The sequence below is a fragment of the Mastomys coucha genome, unplaced genomic scaffold, assembly GCF_008632895.1.
Source record: "Mastomys coucha isolate ucsf_1 unplaced genomic scaffold, UCSF_Mcou_1 pScaffold22, whole genome shotgun sequence".
NCBI lineage: Eukaryota > Metazoa > Chordata > Mammalia > Rodentia > Muridae > Mastomys > Mastomys coucha.
Genome location: NW_022196905.1, coordinates 136,228,537 through 136,246,013, shown reverse-complemented (window position 1 = coordinate 136,246,013; position 17,477 = coordinate 136,228,537). Strand labels below are relative to the sequence as shown.

General features: G+C 46.9%; 1 protein-coding gene across 1 annotated transcript in view; it reads right to left on the bottom strand.

Annotated features, from left to right (window-relative positions):
- The window catches only part of Sdk1 (sidekick cell adhesion molecule 1), a 976,484-nt gene that overhangs the window by 268,635 nt on the left and 690,372 nt on the right, over positions 1-17,477 (bottom strand). The window contains exons 6-7 of the mRNA XM_031338568.1: positions 12,217-12,328; positions 10,750-10,940 (exon numbers count right to left, since the gene is read on the bottom strand). Coding sequence (XP_031194428.1) covers positions 10,750-10,940; positions 12,217-12,328 — 303 coding nt within the window. The remainder of the gene's footprint in view (positions 1-10,749; positions 10,941-12,216; positions 12,329-17,477) is intronic.

The window sequence follows — 17,477 nt, the reverse complement described above, 5'->3', positions numbered from 1 at the left end:
CCCCAATGCAGAACATCCAGTCTTCCGCTCCTGCTACCATGGCTTCCCTGCCTGTTCCTGCTAGAACCGTGGGCAATGCAAACCCTTTCTCCATTCAGTTGCTTTTCTAACTAACTAACACAGGAATGTAACTAACACAAGAATAATGTCAAGGACCACCATGCATTCCCCACTCTCTCTCCCTCTCTCCCTCTCTCCCTCTCTCCCTCTCTCTCTCTCTCTCTCTCTCTCTCTCTCTCTCCTTCCCTCCCTCCCTCTGTGGTATGTGTGTGTGTATATTTGTGTGTATGTTCTCTTTGTGTATGTCTCTGTGTATGTCTGTGTGTGTCTGTATGCGTAGGTGTCCGAGTGTCTGTGTGTCTGTGTGTGTGTCTGTATGTGTGGGTGTCCATGTGTCTGTGTGTCTGTGTGTGTCTGTATGTTTGTCTGTGTGTATGTGTCTGTCTGTCTGTCTGTGTCTGTATGGGTGGGTGTTAGTATGTCTGTGTATTTGTATGTCTGTGTGTGAGTCTGTATCTGTGTGTCTGTCTGTGTGTGTGTCTGTATGTGTATGTCCATGTGTCTATGTGTGTGTATCTGTATGTTTGTCTCTATGTATATGTGTCTGTATGTTTCTGTGTGCATGCGTGTGTGTGTGTGTGTGTGTGTGTGTGTGTGTGTGTGTGTGTGTGTGTGTAGGCCAGAGGTCAGTGTCAAGTGTCTTCTTCAATCATTCTTCACTTTATTTTTTGAGACATCTTCTATCACAGAATCTGAAACTCAGCAATTTGGCTAGATTGTAATCCCCCTGTCTCACCCTCCTCTACCCTACAACCAAGATTACCAATGGGCATTGCCATGCCTGGCTTTTTCTCTGAGTACTGGGGGACTGAACTCAGGTCCTCATGGACGTGTAGCCAGCCCTTTATTGACTGAGCCGCCTCCCCAGTACCCAGTCTGAGCTCTCAGGATTGTTCTAACTACATCATCGTTAGTCACCATCACGCTCACAGACTCTAAGTCAGGGAGCAGCGGGCAAAGGCGATTTATATTCCAAGGATTCAGAAAGCAAATTACCACTCAGGGCGATGGCTACGTCTCAGTTTACGGGCTTGAAATCATGGAATATCTTAATTCACATTTTAGAAAGGGCATCCCAAGAGCTTCATAAAGGTATATTTACAGCACAGTACTTTATAGGCTAGTTTGTTTCCATATCTAAACTAAACACCACCCGCGAGGATGTTGAATAGCCCTATAACAAGGGGCCAGGTCTGCATCGCGGAACAGCGCAGCCTATTAGCTTATTTTTTTTTTTTTAAGTCTTAGCAATTCTCCTCCAAAACATAAATTTAATACTTCGATGGAATGCAAAATAATAGTGGGGGGGGGATGGAGGATGGGCAGAGACTCTCATCCAGCCTTAGCAGGGAGGGAAACTCCCAGGCACTTTTTTCTCTAGCCTCCCCCCTTGCGTGGGGAAGAAGAAATGGTGGTAGCATTACACAATGAGTTTCCTTGGAGAGTAAATTGCAACATTTTCCCCAGTTTATTCAGCAGAATCCAGCAGAGGTATGGCCAGGCTCGGGAGCATTAAGGAGGCAGTGATACTTCATTATCACGATGACAAAGGCTCTTGTGTTCCCTTTCTGCGTGATAATTAATTTCTGGAGACATCTTCTTTTCATTGTAATAGTGTTAAATGTGGATAATAAGGCTTGGTGTGTCTCCTATATTGACTACATCTTAAGAAGAAAAAAAAAATCACAAACCAGGGTGGGACTTAAAGAGGGGAACAGAGATGAAAACATATGAATTCCAAGAAGAAAAGATTGAAGGTTTCTGAATGGGCAGAAAGTGGGTATCAACTCTGCAATTACCTGGGCCTCTTGAGCAGGAGCCCTGCCCCAACTACCCACGTGCCCTGTGGAGGTGGCCGTGGATCCACTAGACAGAAGCGAAACCCTCTGATGTAGGTTTTGTGTGTGTAGACCGGGCTGGACCAGAGACGAGCCATAAAGACTTGAAGTCTTCCCGGTCTTTGCACACAGATATTCCCTGCTCAGCTGCATCTCTCTAATCAATAGTAACGCTAGCAGCACTATTTATGTTCCAACTCCACTGTGGTATAGCCTGTCAAGGACCTTATGCACAGGTCATGGCCCATATTCATCAGTGGATGCTAAATTCAATAGCTACCATCATGTTCTGATTAAAGGGATGTGAGGGTAAAAGGGGAAAAATTAAGTTAAATATCAACATTTGCTCATGATTAATTACAGTTTCCATTTCCTCAGTCAAACATTCTATTTTTAGATGACTGCAAAGTCTCAGGCAGTTGCGAGTCATAATATGGGAAAGCCTATATACCCTTTCCTCGCTTTACTCTGTGTAACTCTGTCCTCCTAGGACAATGGCTACAGCCATCTTCATCAAAACTCTTGTGACTTCCCTAGGAGACCCTCACATGCCTGACCCTCACTCCCTCGTAGAAGGAGGAGGCATGTAAGGTCCTCAGACCCTTATCTGAGACTTCAGCCACTCCCTTCTGCACCTTCCAGCCCACTGTATGTAATTCTGCCCTGGCTAAACATAGTTGCCTGGTTGTGGGAGGTGCCAAAGTACAGACCAGGTGGAAAGTTAATGGAAGGGGGGACTCTATTTGTGTGGCCCATGGGGAAGATGTCATCCATGATAGCATGCTTTAGGTGAGGTGGCTACTTTGGGGTTAACCATGCTTCTGTAAGTGACCCCTCACCAGTGCCCTACAAGTAACCTGGAAACTCACTGGTTCATTGAGCTAGACTTTGTCGTAGTGTTGCCCTGGGATACAGATCTTGTTTATGTCTTCTTGGGTCTGGGTTTACAATAATCACCCTACTGGTAATGCCATCCTGTACTAAGTCCACCTACAGGGTGTTACTCTTGTGAGCAACAAAGTTCATCTTTACTGCTTTTTCATGCTTCTGCTTGTGTGTGCACACACGTGTTTTGTTCCATGCACCATAATCACACATGCAGGGGCATGTGTCCACACTGTATTGGAACACAGAATAGTCCTTCCTCTTGAAGATGCCATCCACCAGGATCAAACTCTACTCTCATTAGTTTTTCATTTCAAGAATGTTATGGAAACAGTATTGCTGTATGTCACATGGAAGTGGCTGTCTTCATTCTGGGTAATTATGTGTCCAATAGGAGACACACTTGAGAGCATATACCCATCCTGATGCCCAGCACCTCCAGGGCCATTGTATGGTGGTTTGAATAGGAATGCCCCACCCCCCATGATCTCATATATGTGAATGCTTGGTCCCCATTTGATGTAACTGTTTAGGAAGGATTAAGAGGAGTGGCCTTGTTAAAGGAGGTGGGTCCCTTAGGGCAGCTTTGAGGTTTCAGAAGCTTCTGCTCGCCTCCAATTGGCTCTCTGCCTTGTGTTTTTAGATGGGGATGTAAGTAAGCTTGAGATACTCCTCCAGTGCTACGGCTGCCTGCTACCACATTCCATTCCATGATGGTCATTGACTCATCCTCTGAAACTGGAAGCCCTCCAATAAACTCTTTTTTAAAAAAAATAAGTTATCTTGGTTATGGTGTCTTATCATGGCAATAAAAAAAAATTTACTAAGAAACCCAGGTGCTATTTATATTCTTGGCTTCTCAGGAGTACACAGTGGCACATGACTAGAGATGGAGAGAGTGAGTCCACCAGTATTCCTGGGGATGGACATGCATAAGGGGATGCCACTCACCACAATCAGAGGCCAGGTAGGTATGGTGCATAGCACACAGTCAGGCAGGTACTCTACTTCCCTACTTTACAGCACCTCTCTCACCCATGTCCAGAAGGGTAGCCTAGAGGCACCAGAAAACTTTGTGACCCTTCAGAGACACCTATTACAGCCTGTTGTTCCTGGAAGCCTGTCAGGTAGGTAAGCTGACAGGCTAGGTGTTCGAGCTGCCACAGTGACACTACCTGTGACACAGCCTGCTTCATGGCGCTTCTTCCCTGCCACCCATAAGCCACAACCTGTCTTTGTGGGTCCTTCACACCAACCCAATTCAATGGGGGCTCTCGAGGGTCATGCTTGTTTCCACACTGTCTACAGGATGAGGACAGTGGGGCACTTACTAGGTCTTCAGCTGTGGGGACTTCCAGCTGAGCCACAGAGACACCATGAGGACAGTCATCTAAGGCCTGTGCCTTTTTACCACTTGATCTTCCAAGGGCAACTGGGTGAGTCTGTCTGTGTCTTGGCAAAAAAGAGACTCTTAGAGAGAGAGAGAGCCCAGTTGGCACAGGCCTGCACCGGACTGTTAAATATCGATCACAGCTGCAGCCAATAAAACCAAGGATAGAAACGGGCATTTCCATGTTTAGAACTAAGATGAAGATATCAGAAGAGTCTCTGGCCCTGGGTGAAATCCGACAAAGCCAGCATGGGCTGAATGTCCTCCAGATGGCCCAGCTGCAGTGTCAGAACCGGAGCAGGGTCCCTCCAAGTAGTTCCAAACTGGAGCCTTGACTGAAGGGGCTGGAAGCAGAGGTGCTGGTTTTTAGAGCAGCCTCAGTGGGGGCGGTTAGTGCATACCCCGGCCATGTTGGAGAGCCTTCTGGCTTGGTGGTGGATTCAGACTGAGCCCCAGGCCTGTTCTGACCAGTACATTTCCTCCATCTGCTTCCCTGCCCTCTAGAGGGCCAGCTCTGCGGATATGCTCTGCCTTTGGCTGCAGTCACTGTCTACACGGAGTGCCTTGTCCACTGGAGAGGGCAGAATGGTCCCTGAGGATGTCTACACCAGATCCCCTGGGACCTGTGTGCTCTGTATGCGACACAATGAGCTCCGCAAGTGGGATAAAGGTCATCGATCTTAAAATGGAGAGAGTGGGAGAGCAGAGTTAGCTGAGTGGCTGGGTCTCATGGCAGGAGCCCAGACGGTGGAGAACTTTCTCTACGAGAAAGCAGGAGAGGCAAGTAGCAGGACAGAGGTGTGAAGATGGAAGAACTGGAGGAAGGGAAGAGAAAGAAGGGAACTGGTGGGGAGAAGGGAGAAGGGAAGGAAGAAAGGAAGAAAGAAAGGAAGGGGAAAGACAGATGGTGGGAAGGAGGGGTGGGGAAGGGAAAGGTAGATAGGATGGACAGGAGGAGGAATTGAGGGGAAAAGGAGGGAAGGAGGGAGAGAGGGACATAAACACCTACTAGGCTACAGAATGGCTGCTCATCTGTGACACTGTACCAGCCATACGAGTGGCTTTGTTTTAAAATAGAGTATCTGTATTTCGGAGTGATCTGCATTCAGGGAGACAGAATAGCTTTGCAAGAAACTGACAGAGTTCTCTGTATTGGTGGTTGTGTTGGCCAGTCTTCATTGTCTGCTTGATTGGATTTATAAACACCACGGAGACACACCCCTGAGAGTGTCTTTGAGGATGTTTCCAGAAAGGTTTAACTGAGGAGAGAAGACTGTCCTGCCCTGGTGTGGGCAGCGCTGGTCAGTCTGTGGGTTGTAGGCTGGGCTCAGTTTAAAGCACAAACGAGTTGAGCACCAGTGTTTATCTCTTTCTGCTTCCTGACTGAGGATGCAGTATGACCCGTTGCCTCATGCTCTTATTGCAGGGCTTTCCCTACAATGATGGGCCTTCCAAGTATGAGCAAAAGAAATAACCAGTCCTCCCTCAGTTACTTTGCTCAGTTATTTTTGTCACAATGAGAAAAGAAACCAATACAGCCACTCTCTGCTCCTAGGACCAGGGTATGAAGGAGCTCTCTGCACACTGGCAGGGGGTGGACCCAGAATGGCTGTGGCTCCTGTAGGACATGTTGAATCTGTCAGTCAAGAAGAAAAGAAGTCCAACAGTCCCCCACAGTGAGTGGAAATGCTATAATTGGTAAGAGCCACTGGCCTAGTTTTATTTCTGTCACTGTGATAAAACACCCTGATGAAAAGCAACTTAGGGGAGACAGAGTTTATTTTAGCCCATATTTCCAGGTTGCGGTCCACCACAGCAGAGAACTGATGGTTGGAGACTTAAAACAGCTAGTTGTGTCATAGCTACAGTCAAGACCAGAGACAACAACCACATGCATGCTTGGTACTTAGCTTGCTTTCTCTACAATCCAGGGCCCAGAGTCAAGGATGCTGCTGCTGGCTTTAGGATGGGTCTTCCTACATCCATCAGCTTAATTAAAACAATCCATGACAGACATGTCCATAGGACAACCAGGACTAGGCAGACCCTCACTGAGACTCCTCCCAGGTGACACTAGAGTGTATCACATGGACAGTTAAAGCCAGTCATCACAGTTACCATCTTTGGTTTTATCCTGACCAAGGATGGCAAGAGCATCATGGCTCCTAGTGTGAAAAGAGCATGACACGTACACTCACTGATGTGACACATACACTTACTGATGTGACATATACACTTATTAGCCAGCACAATGCAACAGGTGCTACGACGGTCATGCTAATGGCACATGAAGCCATTTTTTCAGCATTTCTACAGTGAACTTGCTTCATTGACTCTCCCTTGTTTCAGACAGTAGCCTTACCTACCATCTCTCCATGTCAGGGATCGGAACCAAGGCCAAGAATACCAAAGACACTCCTTAAAGTGCAGCAACCAGGTACCCATACAGTCACAAGTGGACCCTAAAACCTATGCTTATATCTCCCTGCCACATACCTTGCTATCCTATCACATGCCAACTGCTACAGAGCACAGCTGAGACTCTTGCATAGTGACTTCTGGAAGATTCACAAGGGACACCTAGTCTCATTGACAGGCAAGCTTGCCAGAAGCTAAAGGATGTATATCCAAGGTCAGTCACAGACAGCTGCTCACAGCCTGAGGGGACCCATGCAGGGTTTGCCTCCAACAAAGCTGGCTCCAGACAGGAGGCAGAGGCAGAGGCAGAGGCAGAGGCAGAGGCAGAGGCAGAGGCAGAGGCAGAGGCAGAGGCAGAGGCAGAGGCAGAGGCAGAGGCAGAGGCAGAGGCAGAGGCAGAGGCAGAGGCAGAGGCAGAGGCAGAGGCAGAGGCAGAGGCAGAGGCAGAGGCAGAGGCTGTGCTTGGGAGATGGCTGAACTTAGGGAGCAAGAAGTAAGGGGCAAGGCCCATTGCAGACCATGGGCAATCTCCATCACAGAACTGCATGGGAAGTAGCAAAGCTCACAGTCTATCAGCAAATGCAGGGAAGGAGCTTTTCCTTGGGGGCAGCACCAGTACTTCCCACCCACCATGGGAGGCAAAGTTGGTTCCTATGCCTGGAAGATGCCACCGAGAAAGAGAAGATGGTAGCAGAGCAGAAAGTTGCATACCATAGGGAGGCAGGGGTCATGTTACACAGGGGTCATGTTAGCCTCTGAGTGTCAGGGCAATGGTCCAGAGTCTGGCCAGCAGGGAGATGTCACAGCAGAGGTCAGGAGGAAAGGAGGCCAGTCATTGGGACTGCAGGACAACTGAGCAGTGAGGAGGTCAGGGGACAGGCCTCAGGGCTCTGCAGGGTGGATGCCAGGCACCTTCTAGTGATCAGAGCTTGGAGTCCTGTTTAGACTACAGAAATTGAGCAATTCAGCTGGAAGCTGACAGGCAGGGCAAATAGCTGCCGCCGTCTGTCTCGTCTCATCACTGTGAAATATCCGTAATTGGAAGGCGATTCCTTTCGCTTCCATTCATCTGCAAGCTCATATCAATAGCTCTCTGCCCAGCTCTGCTGGTGACAGCCTGGGAGATTGGTCACGCTTGCCCAGGATCCCTCCCTGATGTGGTGGCCGGGCTTGGTGACAATCCCTGAGTCCTTTGAATCAACAGAAGTTCTTTCTTTGGGGTTTTCTCCAGTGTGACCCAGCCACAAAATTCCACCTGTCACAACAACTTCTAAACAAAATAGATTGAAGTCAACCTTATTAAGACGGAAAGCACTGGGGACAAGAGGTGGCCCAGTGGTGAAGTACTCACAGCACAAGCATGGGGACCTGAGTGTGCTCCCTCGGCACTCATGACGGCCTGTCCCTGTAACTCTAGCACTTGAGGGATGTGAGAAGTAGGAACAGGAGGATCCCTGAAGCTCGACAGCCAGTCAGTCTAGATGAAGTGGCAAGCTACAGATTCAGTGAGAAAACCTGTCTCAAAAACTAAGGAAGATGGTTCAGTGGTTAAAAGTATTTTCTGTTCTAGCAGGGACCCGAGTTCAGCTCCAAGCACCCACATCAGAAGGCTTGTACCTGCCTTCAACTTCAGCTCTTGGGGAATCAACACTCTTTGGGTCTATGCAGGCAGCTGTATACACACACACACACACACACACACACACACACACACACACACACACACACACAAACACACACACACACACATTATTTTTTAAAATCTCAAAAATAAGGTTAAGAGTGACTGAGGAAGGCACTCAATGTCATGTGCACACACATACATACATCTACACACAAAAGAATGGGAGTGTGTTCCCACACCTTTACAAGCTAGAACATGAGGGATGGTGAGGGGTAAGCACAAAACCCGATTCTGATATGAATTCAAGTTATCAAAGTTAGGATGACAGATTTCAATACTTGAAGGAATGGTGATAGAGGCAAACATTTGAGTTTATAGGGAGATAAATTTCCTCCCTTGTTTAAATTGCCTTAAAATGTTTTTAACACAATAGAGTCCTGTCTTCCAGAGATTTACACATCACAAATTTTAATTTTGGTTCAATCTATAATGGACTGTGCTCAGACGGCCATAGATCAAGCCCAGTGGAAGTCTCTGCTGAGAACGGGATATGATTTTCACACCCATATCTAACCCTGGCAGCCAGAAGAGAGCTCAGACCCTCGGGTGGTATCAGCAGTGATTGGTGACTCTGCCCTGTGGCTCTGATTCTCTGATCACCCTCATGACCTGTTCTGGAAGTTGCTGGTGGGCTGTATGCAGCAAAGTCACAGGGAGAGTGCAAAGCCCTCTCCCGATGGCTGACAGACAAGAGACTGCTCAGGGCAACCACCTTCTATGCAGTGCTCCTCGGTGCTGGCTAATTTCATAGCAATCTATGTGCATTTTTCTTTTCTTATTTTGCAAAATGGCAAACTGCAAAAAAAAAATAATAAATAAATGTATTATTGAAGGAGTGATTCTCTGGAGAGGCCTTTTTCCCCCCTCCATTTCAATGCCTTTCATTTCTGAGAAGAGATGGAGTGAAGCTGCCTTTGAGGTACTCTCTATCAGCAGTGGCTTCTGCTGAGGACTCACAGGTCAGCAGGACAGCAGCTGCAGCCATTTTAAGAACAAGCTCGTGACCATGCAGGAAGCTGGGAAAATCAAGTGCGGGTACTTGCCTCCCCGTGTGATGTGCCCATATCATAATCTTGTGATAAGCTTACAATTCCCTCAGCCGCAGCCCAAGCCACGCTTCCACAACTGTGATCTTACAGTATTTAGCGGTGACTCGGAACATTTAACTTTATCTGTCCTCCCCACCACCGGGTTATACTTGGCCTGTTTTTTAAAAAAATGATTGCTGTTCTTACATTTCAGTTCAACCAAAGGTAATGGCCAGCAGTTTCCATTTCCTTTGGAGTCGACATCACATAGGCTGACTTCTGAGTACAGATCGTGAGAGCCAGGGAGAGTTAGGAAGAAGTTTGGGGCAAAAAAGAGGCCAGAAGAGGCAGGTGATGGCTGTGACAAGGATGACCCCACCTCCACTTTCCAGCTTTATGGTGGCAGATGATTATGGTCTGAGGGTGAACTGTCCCCCATGTGCTCCCATTTTCAATGTTTGGTCCCAGGTGGTGGTGCTGTTTTGGGACACTTCAAAACTTTTGGTCAAATTTGGTTACAGGGGACAGACCTTCAAGGGTTAGAATCTATCAGGAATTTTGGGTAAGATCTTAGGGGCTGCAAGGTCTCACAACCAAAAACGAAGCTAAAACCATCCACCATGCCTTCCACAGCACGGAGGACTATATGCCTTGCGATTGTAAACTAAAGACTTGTCCTGTCTTGAGGTGCTACCAGGTGCTACGTCACAGTGAGAAAAGTGAGAAGTACAGCTGTGTTTGGAAGGTACTAGAAACATTCCTGCTTTGGTCTGAAGCAAATGGGATTAACTTGGAAGATAAACTCTACCAGACTGCCATTTACTTCATTAAAAATAAGGTCAGTGCAGCCCAGGGAGATGACTGAGCTGTAAAAGGTGTGCTCAGTCAAGCCTGACCACCTGAGTTTGATTCCCAGGATGCATGCTGGAAGGACAGAACTGATTTACAAGTTGTTTTCTGACTTCCACATGCATCCTGTGGCATGTGAGCATCCCCTCTCCAAACATACATATCAATCAATCAATCAATCAATCAATCAATGTCATTAAAAATAAAGGTCAGTGGGAACTGAGGAGATGACTTAGGAGCACAAGCTTGAAGACTTGCACCCACATAAAAAGCCAGGGTCAGCAGTGGATCATCTATGACTCCAGGGCTGTGGGTAAAGGCACCTGGATCCTGAGAGCGGCTGTGGAGTCAATCAGTCTAGGTAAAATGACAAGCTATAGGTCCTAAAGAGAGACCCTATCTCAAACAATAAGTTGGAGGGTACCAGATGAGAGTCACTTGATATCAACCTCTGGCTTCCACATCTGTCTACAGAGGTGGCACACATGCACAAATACTTCAAGTCAGTGGGATGCACAGCAGCTCTATTGTCTGCCTGGAATGGTGGGAATGAAGAGCTACCTAGGATGCAGCAGGTACCTCTGGGCTGAGCATTACCTATGATGGAAAGGAAGGCTTTGGCCCTGGCTGGCTCAAATGTGCTCCCACGGAGTGTCGCCTCGCACACATACATCCCGGTGTCTGCTGATGTCGGGTTGATGATGGTAAGGCGCCTCCCGTAGCTGTGCAGTCCACTTGTGAGTCGAATTCCGTTTCTTTTCCAGTGCACACTAAGCTCCTCCACAGGCCTGCAAAGAAAGCGGAAGGGCACCGGTGAAAGCGAGCGGTGAATCACGTGGACAGCAGTAATAATAATTTCAGGCATTCAGTGCGAGCTTGACAAAGCTAATTCTACCAGGAACCATGGTGGGTTGAACAATGGACATTTAAAAATCAATCCAGATACAGCTCCACTCCCTCACGGCTCGCCTCAATGAGACATTCTGCTCAAGGGCTGTTGAGCAAGGATAGCTAATTGCAGCAGCAATGGACCATATATGCTAATGATTCCATTTGCTCAGGAAAAGAATGCTTAAAATAAATACTACTAGGGGACCCACAGATACACCGGAGGTGTGACCATCTAAACTTCAACCTAGAGCGACCAGGAAGTAGGCAGGGCATGCTTGGGCCTAGAAAGGCAAGAGGAACTAGCTTTCCTTGGCTGCTCAGGGGTTTGTCTCATCTTTCCCCCTATAGCTTGAGTCATCATTGCTGAGGGGACCTCTCCCTCACTTCACAGACTGCAGAGACAGTGGGAGGAAGTATCCAGCATGAGGTCCCCGGCATTCCCTGACATGTGACACGCAGTGCTCCAGGATAAGCGAACCTGCTGCAGTCCGAAGTGTGGAGCTCATATGCTTTTCTCCACATCACTGTTTCTCCACAGAAGGATATCCAAGTCCAGGTTCTTTCTTTTTTATTGGAGCATGTGAGTATACATGTGTGTCTTGGAGAGGCTAGAGGTAGGTCAATGTGGTTATTATACCACAGACCCCCAGGGATTATCCTGTGTCTGTCTCTCCAATGTTAGGAATACAGAAGTAAGGTAATACATCTGGCTTTTACATGGATTCTGGGGAGTGGAAACTGGGTCCTCATGCTTGTGTATCAAGTATTTTACTGACTGAGCCATCTCCCTGACCTCTAGTTTAGGTTCTGTGGCCTTTATTTGGAATACCAGCCTTCATACGTACTTTTTATTTTGGGTTTTCCCCCCTGGAATATTTGGATATTTACAGTAAGATTGCATAGGGATGGGACCGAAGTCTGAACATGAAATCCATTTGTGTTTCATCTGCAGTTTGCACACTTAGCCCAAAGGGACTCCCATGCTCTCTTCATCTGTGTATTCATTAGTGCATCTGTGCTCCGACCCATCAGACACATGAGGTCAGGTTGGAATTTTCCACTGCAGCTTCACATCAAGGCTTAAAGTCCCAGATTTGGAAGTATGTCAGGGTCTGGGTTTTCAGATGATGGATGCCCCACCTGAGTTCCCCCTGCCCAGACCACATCCTGTACCTGGCATTGGCTATGCACTCCAAGGTGGTCTCACTGGACCCTGCTACCACACTTCTGTTGCCCGGGGCAACCACGATGATGGGGGCCATGACCTCGTGAGTGCCAGTATCTCCTGTGGCAGAGAAAACAAAACATCCATGGAACTCTCTCCTCAGAATGGAAGACAGGGTGGTGGGGAAGAACAGAAAAGGGCCATGTAAAACTACAGCAAGAAGAAACTCAGAACCTTATGACTTACTAGGGTCCCTTGGGGGAGCCCAGAGTGTGATATTTTTACATCGCCCCTGGCCTCCATCAGAATAGTCTAGGCATAGTCAGTCTTGTCTGCTGGCCACCTGTCACTACTGGGCACTTGGGCAGCGGCAAGCTTTCAGGAACTTAGCATTTTCCAAAATGCTTTCTGTTATTTTTTTTCCATTGATCTAATCATTTGTTTATTGACATCACCTGGCATACCTACTGTGGCAGTTAATCTTAATTGTCAACCTGATGAGATTTATAATCACCATGGAAACAAACTACTAGGCCTGTCTGTGAGAGGGTTTATTAGAGTAGGCTAAGGGAAGTGGGAAGACCCATCCTGAACGTAGATGGCACCATGCATGGCTGGGATTCAGGGCTGAATACAAAGCAGAGGGTGAGCTAGGCAACCGCATTCAGTCTGCTTCCCCTCTGTGCAGGCTGCATGCTCCTGCCGCCATGATTCCCCATCTATGATGGACTTTCGCCAGGGTCCACACTGGCTCCCATAAGTCGCCCTTGTCAGTCGCCCTGGTCAGTCATAGCCAGAAAAATAACTATAGTGTATTCACTATATGTGTATTCACTATTTTCTAACCAGGCCAACTGGACAAATATGTCATGGATTGGGAACTCTGCTAGGCATAGGGGTCATAGAATAAGCCTCAGTGACTTCCAGGGTGAATGAATGTATTCAGTTGTCCAAGTGTTCCGATCTCTCCACAGTCACCCCTGCCCCTTTGCTTTTCAGCTACATAAATACCCAGAGCCCATCTCTGAGTATCAAACTATAAATAATTTGAGTTCACACTTATAGAGACAAGAAAGAGAAAGCTATATGCAATTTTTGCTGCTTTTCCCCTAAAATACAGTTCGCATTGAAATTAAACTACCCATAGCAACTTTACTAACTTTTTAGGGGAAATCAAAACCAAGAATTTATAGAGTAGGGACTTCAATACAGGGTATGGATGTAAGAGACATGGAATAAAAACGAATTTAAATGACCAAAGAGCAAAATACCCTCTTTGGTTTCTCACAAGGAACACTCAGAACGTGGGCAGTTAATAGCTCTTCAGAATTCTGGCTCATGAAAGGCTCTGATCCGTGGTAGACTCACAGCCATGGAGAATGCTGTATTTGATGTTCCTTGCTTACAGAGGAACTGGTTTTATACTAGAGGTGCATATAAATGACAAAGCAGTGGGGAGAGAGAGACTGAGGAGTTGGCTATGTCAGTAAAGTGCTTGTCCTGGAACCTTAGGATCTGAGTTTGATCCCCAGACCTATGCAGAAAAGCCAGGTGTGGTGGTGCATGCTTCTAATCTCAAGGAGGAACTCTTGGGATAAGAACCTGGGGCTCTTTGGAAACACAGTCAGACTGGCCTACCTGGAGGTTCAAGGACATATGATAAACTCTGTTTCTTTTTAAAAAGAGGGGAAAAAAAGGTGGATGGTGCCTGAGAAATGATACTTCAAAGTTGTCCTCTGGGTTCCACATGCATGTGCACACATATGCACTCTCACACATCTGTGCTATCATGCGGGCATGTGTGTGTGCGCGTATGCGCGCGCGCGTGCACGCACACACACACACACACACACACACACACACACACACACACACGGGCATGCTGAAAGAGGATATAAAGTTCAAGGCCAGCCTAGGCTACATAGTAAGACCTCACCTCCAAAACAAAAATCAATTCATCAATTAATCAATCAGTAACAAGAGGCTGGGTTGTTAGCTCAGAAAATAAAGTGATTGATACTCAAGCATGAGGACCTGAGTTTGGGTCCCCAGCATCCATGTAAAAAGCTGGAACCCTATAATCCCAGCACTGGGGAGGCAGAGGCAGGAGGATATTTAAGGTATGTTAGCCAGCTTGTCTGCCCAAATTGGTGATCTCTGGCTCAATGAGAAACTCTATCTGAAGAATCAGGTGGAGGATGATTAAGAAAAATATTTGACATTAATTTCCATATTCACAGACTCACATATGCACGCCTCCACCCCTGCACAGGTGCACAAACATATTAGCATGTAATATACCCATATATACAAAAAGACCAGCAAATACATTTCCTTAAACATATACATTGATTTAAATGATGGGAGGTCTATTTTCACACACCGTTAGGTTCCTGGGGAGCATGCAGCAGCCCTGGCCTTCCCCAAACCATAAGGCCCTGAAGTTCCCTCTCTCTGGGACTCCCCTTGGAACCTTCTTGCTGATGCCCTCCCTTAGAAACTTCAGAGATGGCTCACCAGATGTCAGATTGTCATGAGGGCTGGAGCTTATACTATATGGCAATCTGAGGAGCCCCCGGCTTGTCACCTGTGAAAGCAGCTGATGAGGAGAAACGACACAGGGAGCTAATATTTGCAAATGGTTATGAGGAGTGAAGGAGAGCAGCAGTGGAAGCCAAGAGGTCACCGAGCAACGTGCTCACATGTCATTAATCACTGCGCAGCCGAGACAGCAGGGAGAAGATACCCATACTCGGTGGTGGTTACCACCTGGAAAAGATGGTCCCAGATGGAAACTCTCTTGCTCAGGCTGACCAGACTGGACCTTAGGCAGCACTGCACAGCACTATCACTGAGCAGAGCTAGGCATCTTTCATATGACCAGCCATGTTTGCTTGCAAATCTCAGCTGGGCTTGTTGGCTGTTCTATTCCCTCCTAGAGGTAGGGAAGATCATGGGACCCTTATCTGAGTATCCAGTCACTCCCCTCAGTCTGTCATATGTTATTCTGTCCTAATTGTGCAGCCTTAGGCTTGGGATGTGTGTGGGGAGCTAGAGTATACAGGTTGGGGAAGACTAAGAGAAGGGAGTTCTACCTGCAGCCTCAGAGAAGCCTTCATCCATATGGGGTACACACCTTCCAGCACAGCTGCCCCTCTCCCATCTTCTGCATGTGAGCTCTCAGTGTGAGCTTTGATTTGTCATTGGACCCTTGGCAGGAGGAGGGTATAGGTATTGGCAAATTCCCAACCCTACCAGGAGAAATGCCTCCAAACAGCAGATGAAGCAGATGTGACAGGTGTGACAGAAGCCCCTTCCATCCTGGGTTCACGGGGGTACAGATTGTTCATTGAGCAACTTACTTTAGGCACAAATAAACCTGCTATTACAAGTCACCATCTCCCAACAGAGGCAAAGAGTCAGCAGTGGGACTTGCCCCATTCAAGGTCACTAGATAAGAGCTCTTCTCTATGCCAGGCCCCCTACCCCCAACTCCTGCTTTCTCTCAGATGAAGCTATGATCACACAGGATACCGGTGAGAAAAGATGGAGAAAGCCACCAGAAAGCTTAGCTTGACCTGTGCAAGCATTCACAGCAAGGTCAAAGCAAGGCTTGAGGAAATGCTGATTGCAAAGCCCACATGGTCATTATTGCAATTGTAAAACAGTGCAATATAATTGTGCATAAGTAATTGAAATCCAGACACCCCAACAGCAAGGAGAATGCTCATTATAGCATGTCATTCTGACATGCTTTCTTCCCGTGAAAGGATGCTTTCAGTTTATTGTATTTTATTTCATTGTATTTTTTGAGACGGTCTCTCATGTAACCCAGGCTGGTTTTGAACTCTGAGGTGATGTGCTGTCTAATTTTGGTTGTCCTCTTGACCCATCTTGGAAGAAGGAACCTCAATAAAGGATTGCCTCCATCAGATTGGCCTTGGGATATGACTAGAGCACATTTTCTTGACTTCTAGTTGATATAGGAAGGCTCAGCCCACTGAGGGCAGTGCCATCCCTAGGCAGGAGGGCCTGAACTGTATAAGAAAAAGTAGCAGACAGTGGTCCCAGGAGCAAGCCAGTGAGCAGCCTTCCTCCATGGCCCCTGCTCCAGTTCTTGGCCTGACTTCCCTCAGCGATGGACTGTGATTGTGACATGTTGGCCAATGAAACCCTTTCTTCCCTAAATTGCTTTGTGTTATAGTGCTTATCACAGTAACAGGAAGCTAACTAGCACAGATTACTCCAAGCTTCTAACCCTTTGCCTTCTGTCTCTCCAGTGCTGGGAATACAGGCATGTGCCACCATGCCTGGTTTTAGGTGGTACTGGGAGCAGAACCTAGGGCCTCAGGAATGCCAGGCAGGCACTCTACCCACTACGCTATGTCCCCAGCTCTACTTTAGACTTTAATTAAAGTATATACACACAAGTTTGGCATACTGAAACTAAGATGGAACAACTTTCCCCTCCCTGACCAAGGGCAACCTCTTCAAAACCTTTTTAGGAATTTAATGTTATACATCTGTTGTTAGTCTTGATTCAACAACTTTAAACATTAATAATTAATGTTCTGTGTGGTCTATGAGCCTTGAGCTCACATCACTTCACATACCACACAGCCTCTCGGAGACTACTTTAGTTCTTCCAAAAGTTACAAGTGGGTTGTTCCTCACATGAAGTTTATGCCCTGGTTGTCAGGAGTACATGATGAATTCCCTCTCCCTATCTCTCCCTCCCCCTGTGTGTGTGTTATTTACTGTATTTAAGTATAGCAAAACACACACACACATATATTCAAACTTAACTTTCATATATAGTTAACATGCACATATTTGCACACTCCCTTTTGAAAAGCAAGGCAACTAGAACCTTCAGGAAATCCAAACATCTGTAAAAATAGAAGCTTGAGCATTAAATATTATGTAGTCATGAAGCAGGTCAACTTTGCTTAGCAAAAGCTGTATGATTACGGTGTATATATCCCTCAATTTTCACTAATAATTACACAATTAGTAATTAGTAGTCAGGCCAGAAAGATACAACCATGACCATGGGATAGGGTGTGAATGTCATTAGTCTCAATGGTGGAAAACTAGGGAAGACACAGAGAACAACTTGGCAGAGCAAGAGGTGACCTAAAGGGGAAAGTGGCTTTCTTTCCCATAATGCAATAGGAAAGAGTCAAATTTGGTTCATAGTAGGACATGAAATAGGGGCATGTGAGCATTCATACCACACACACACACACACACACACACACACACACAC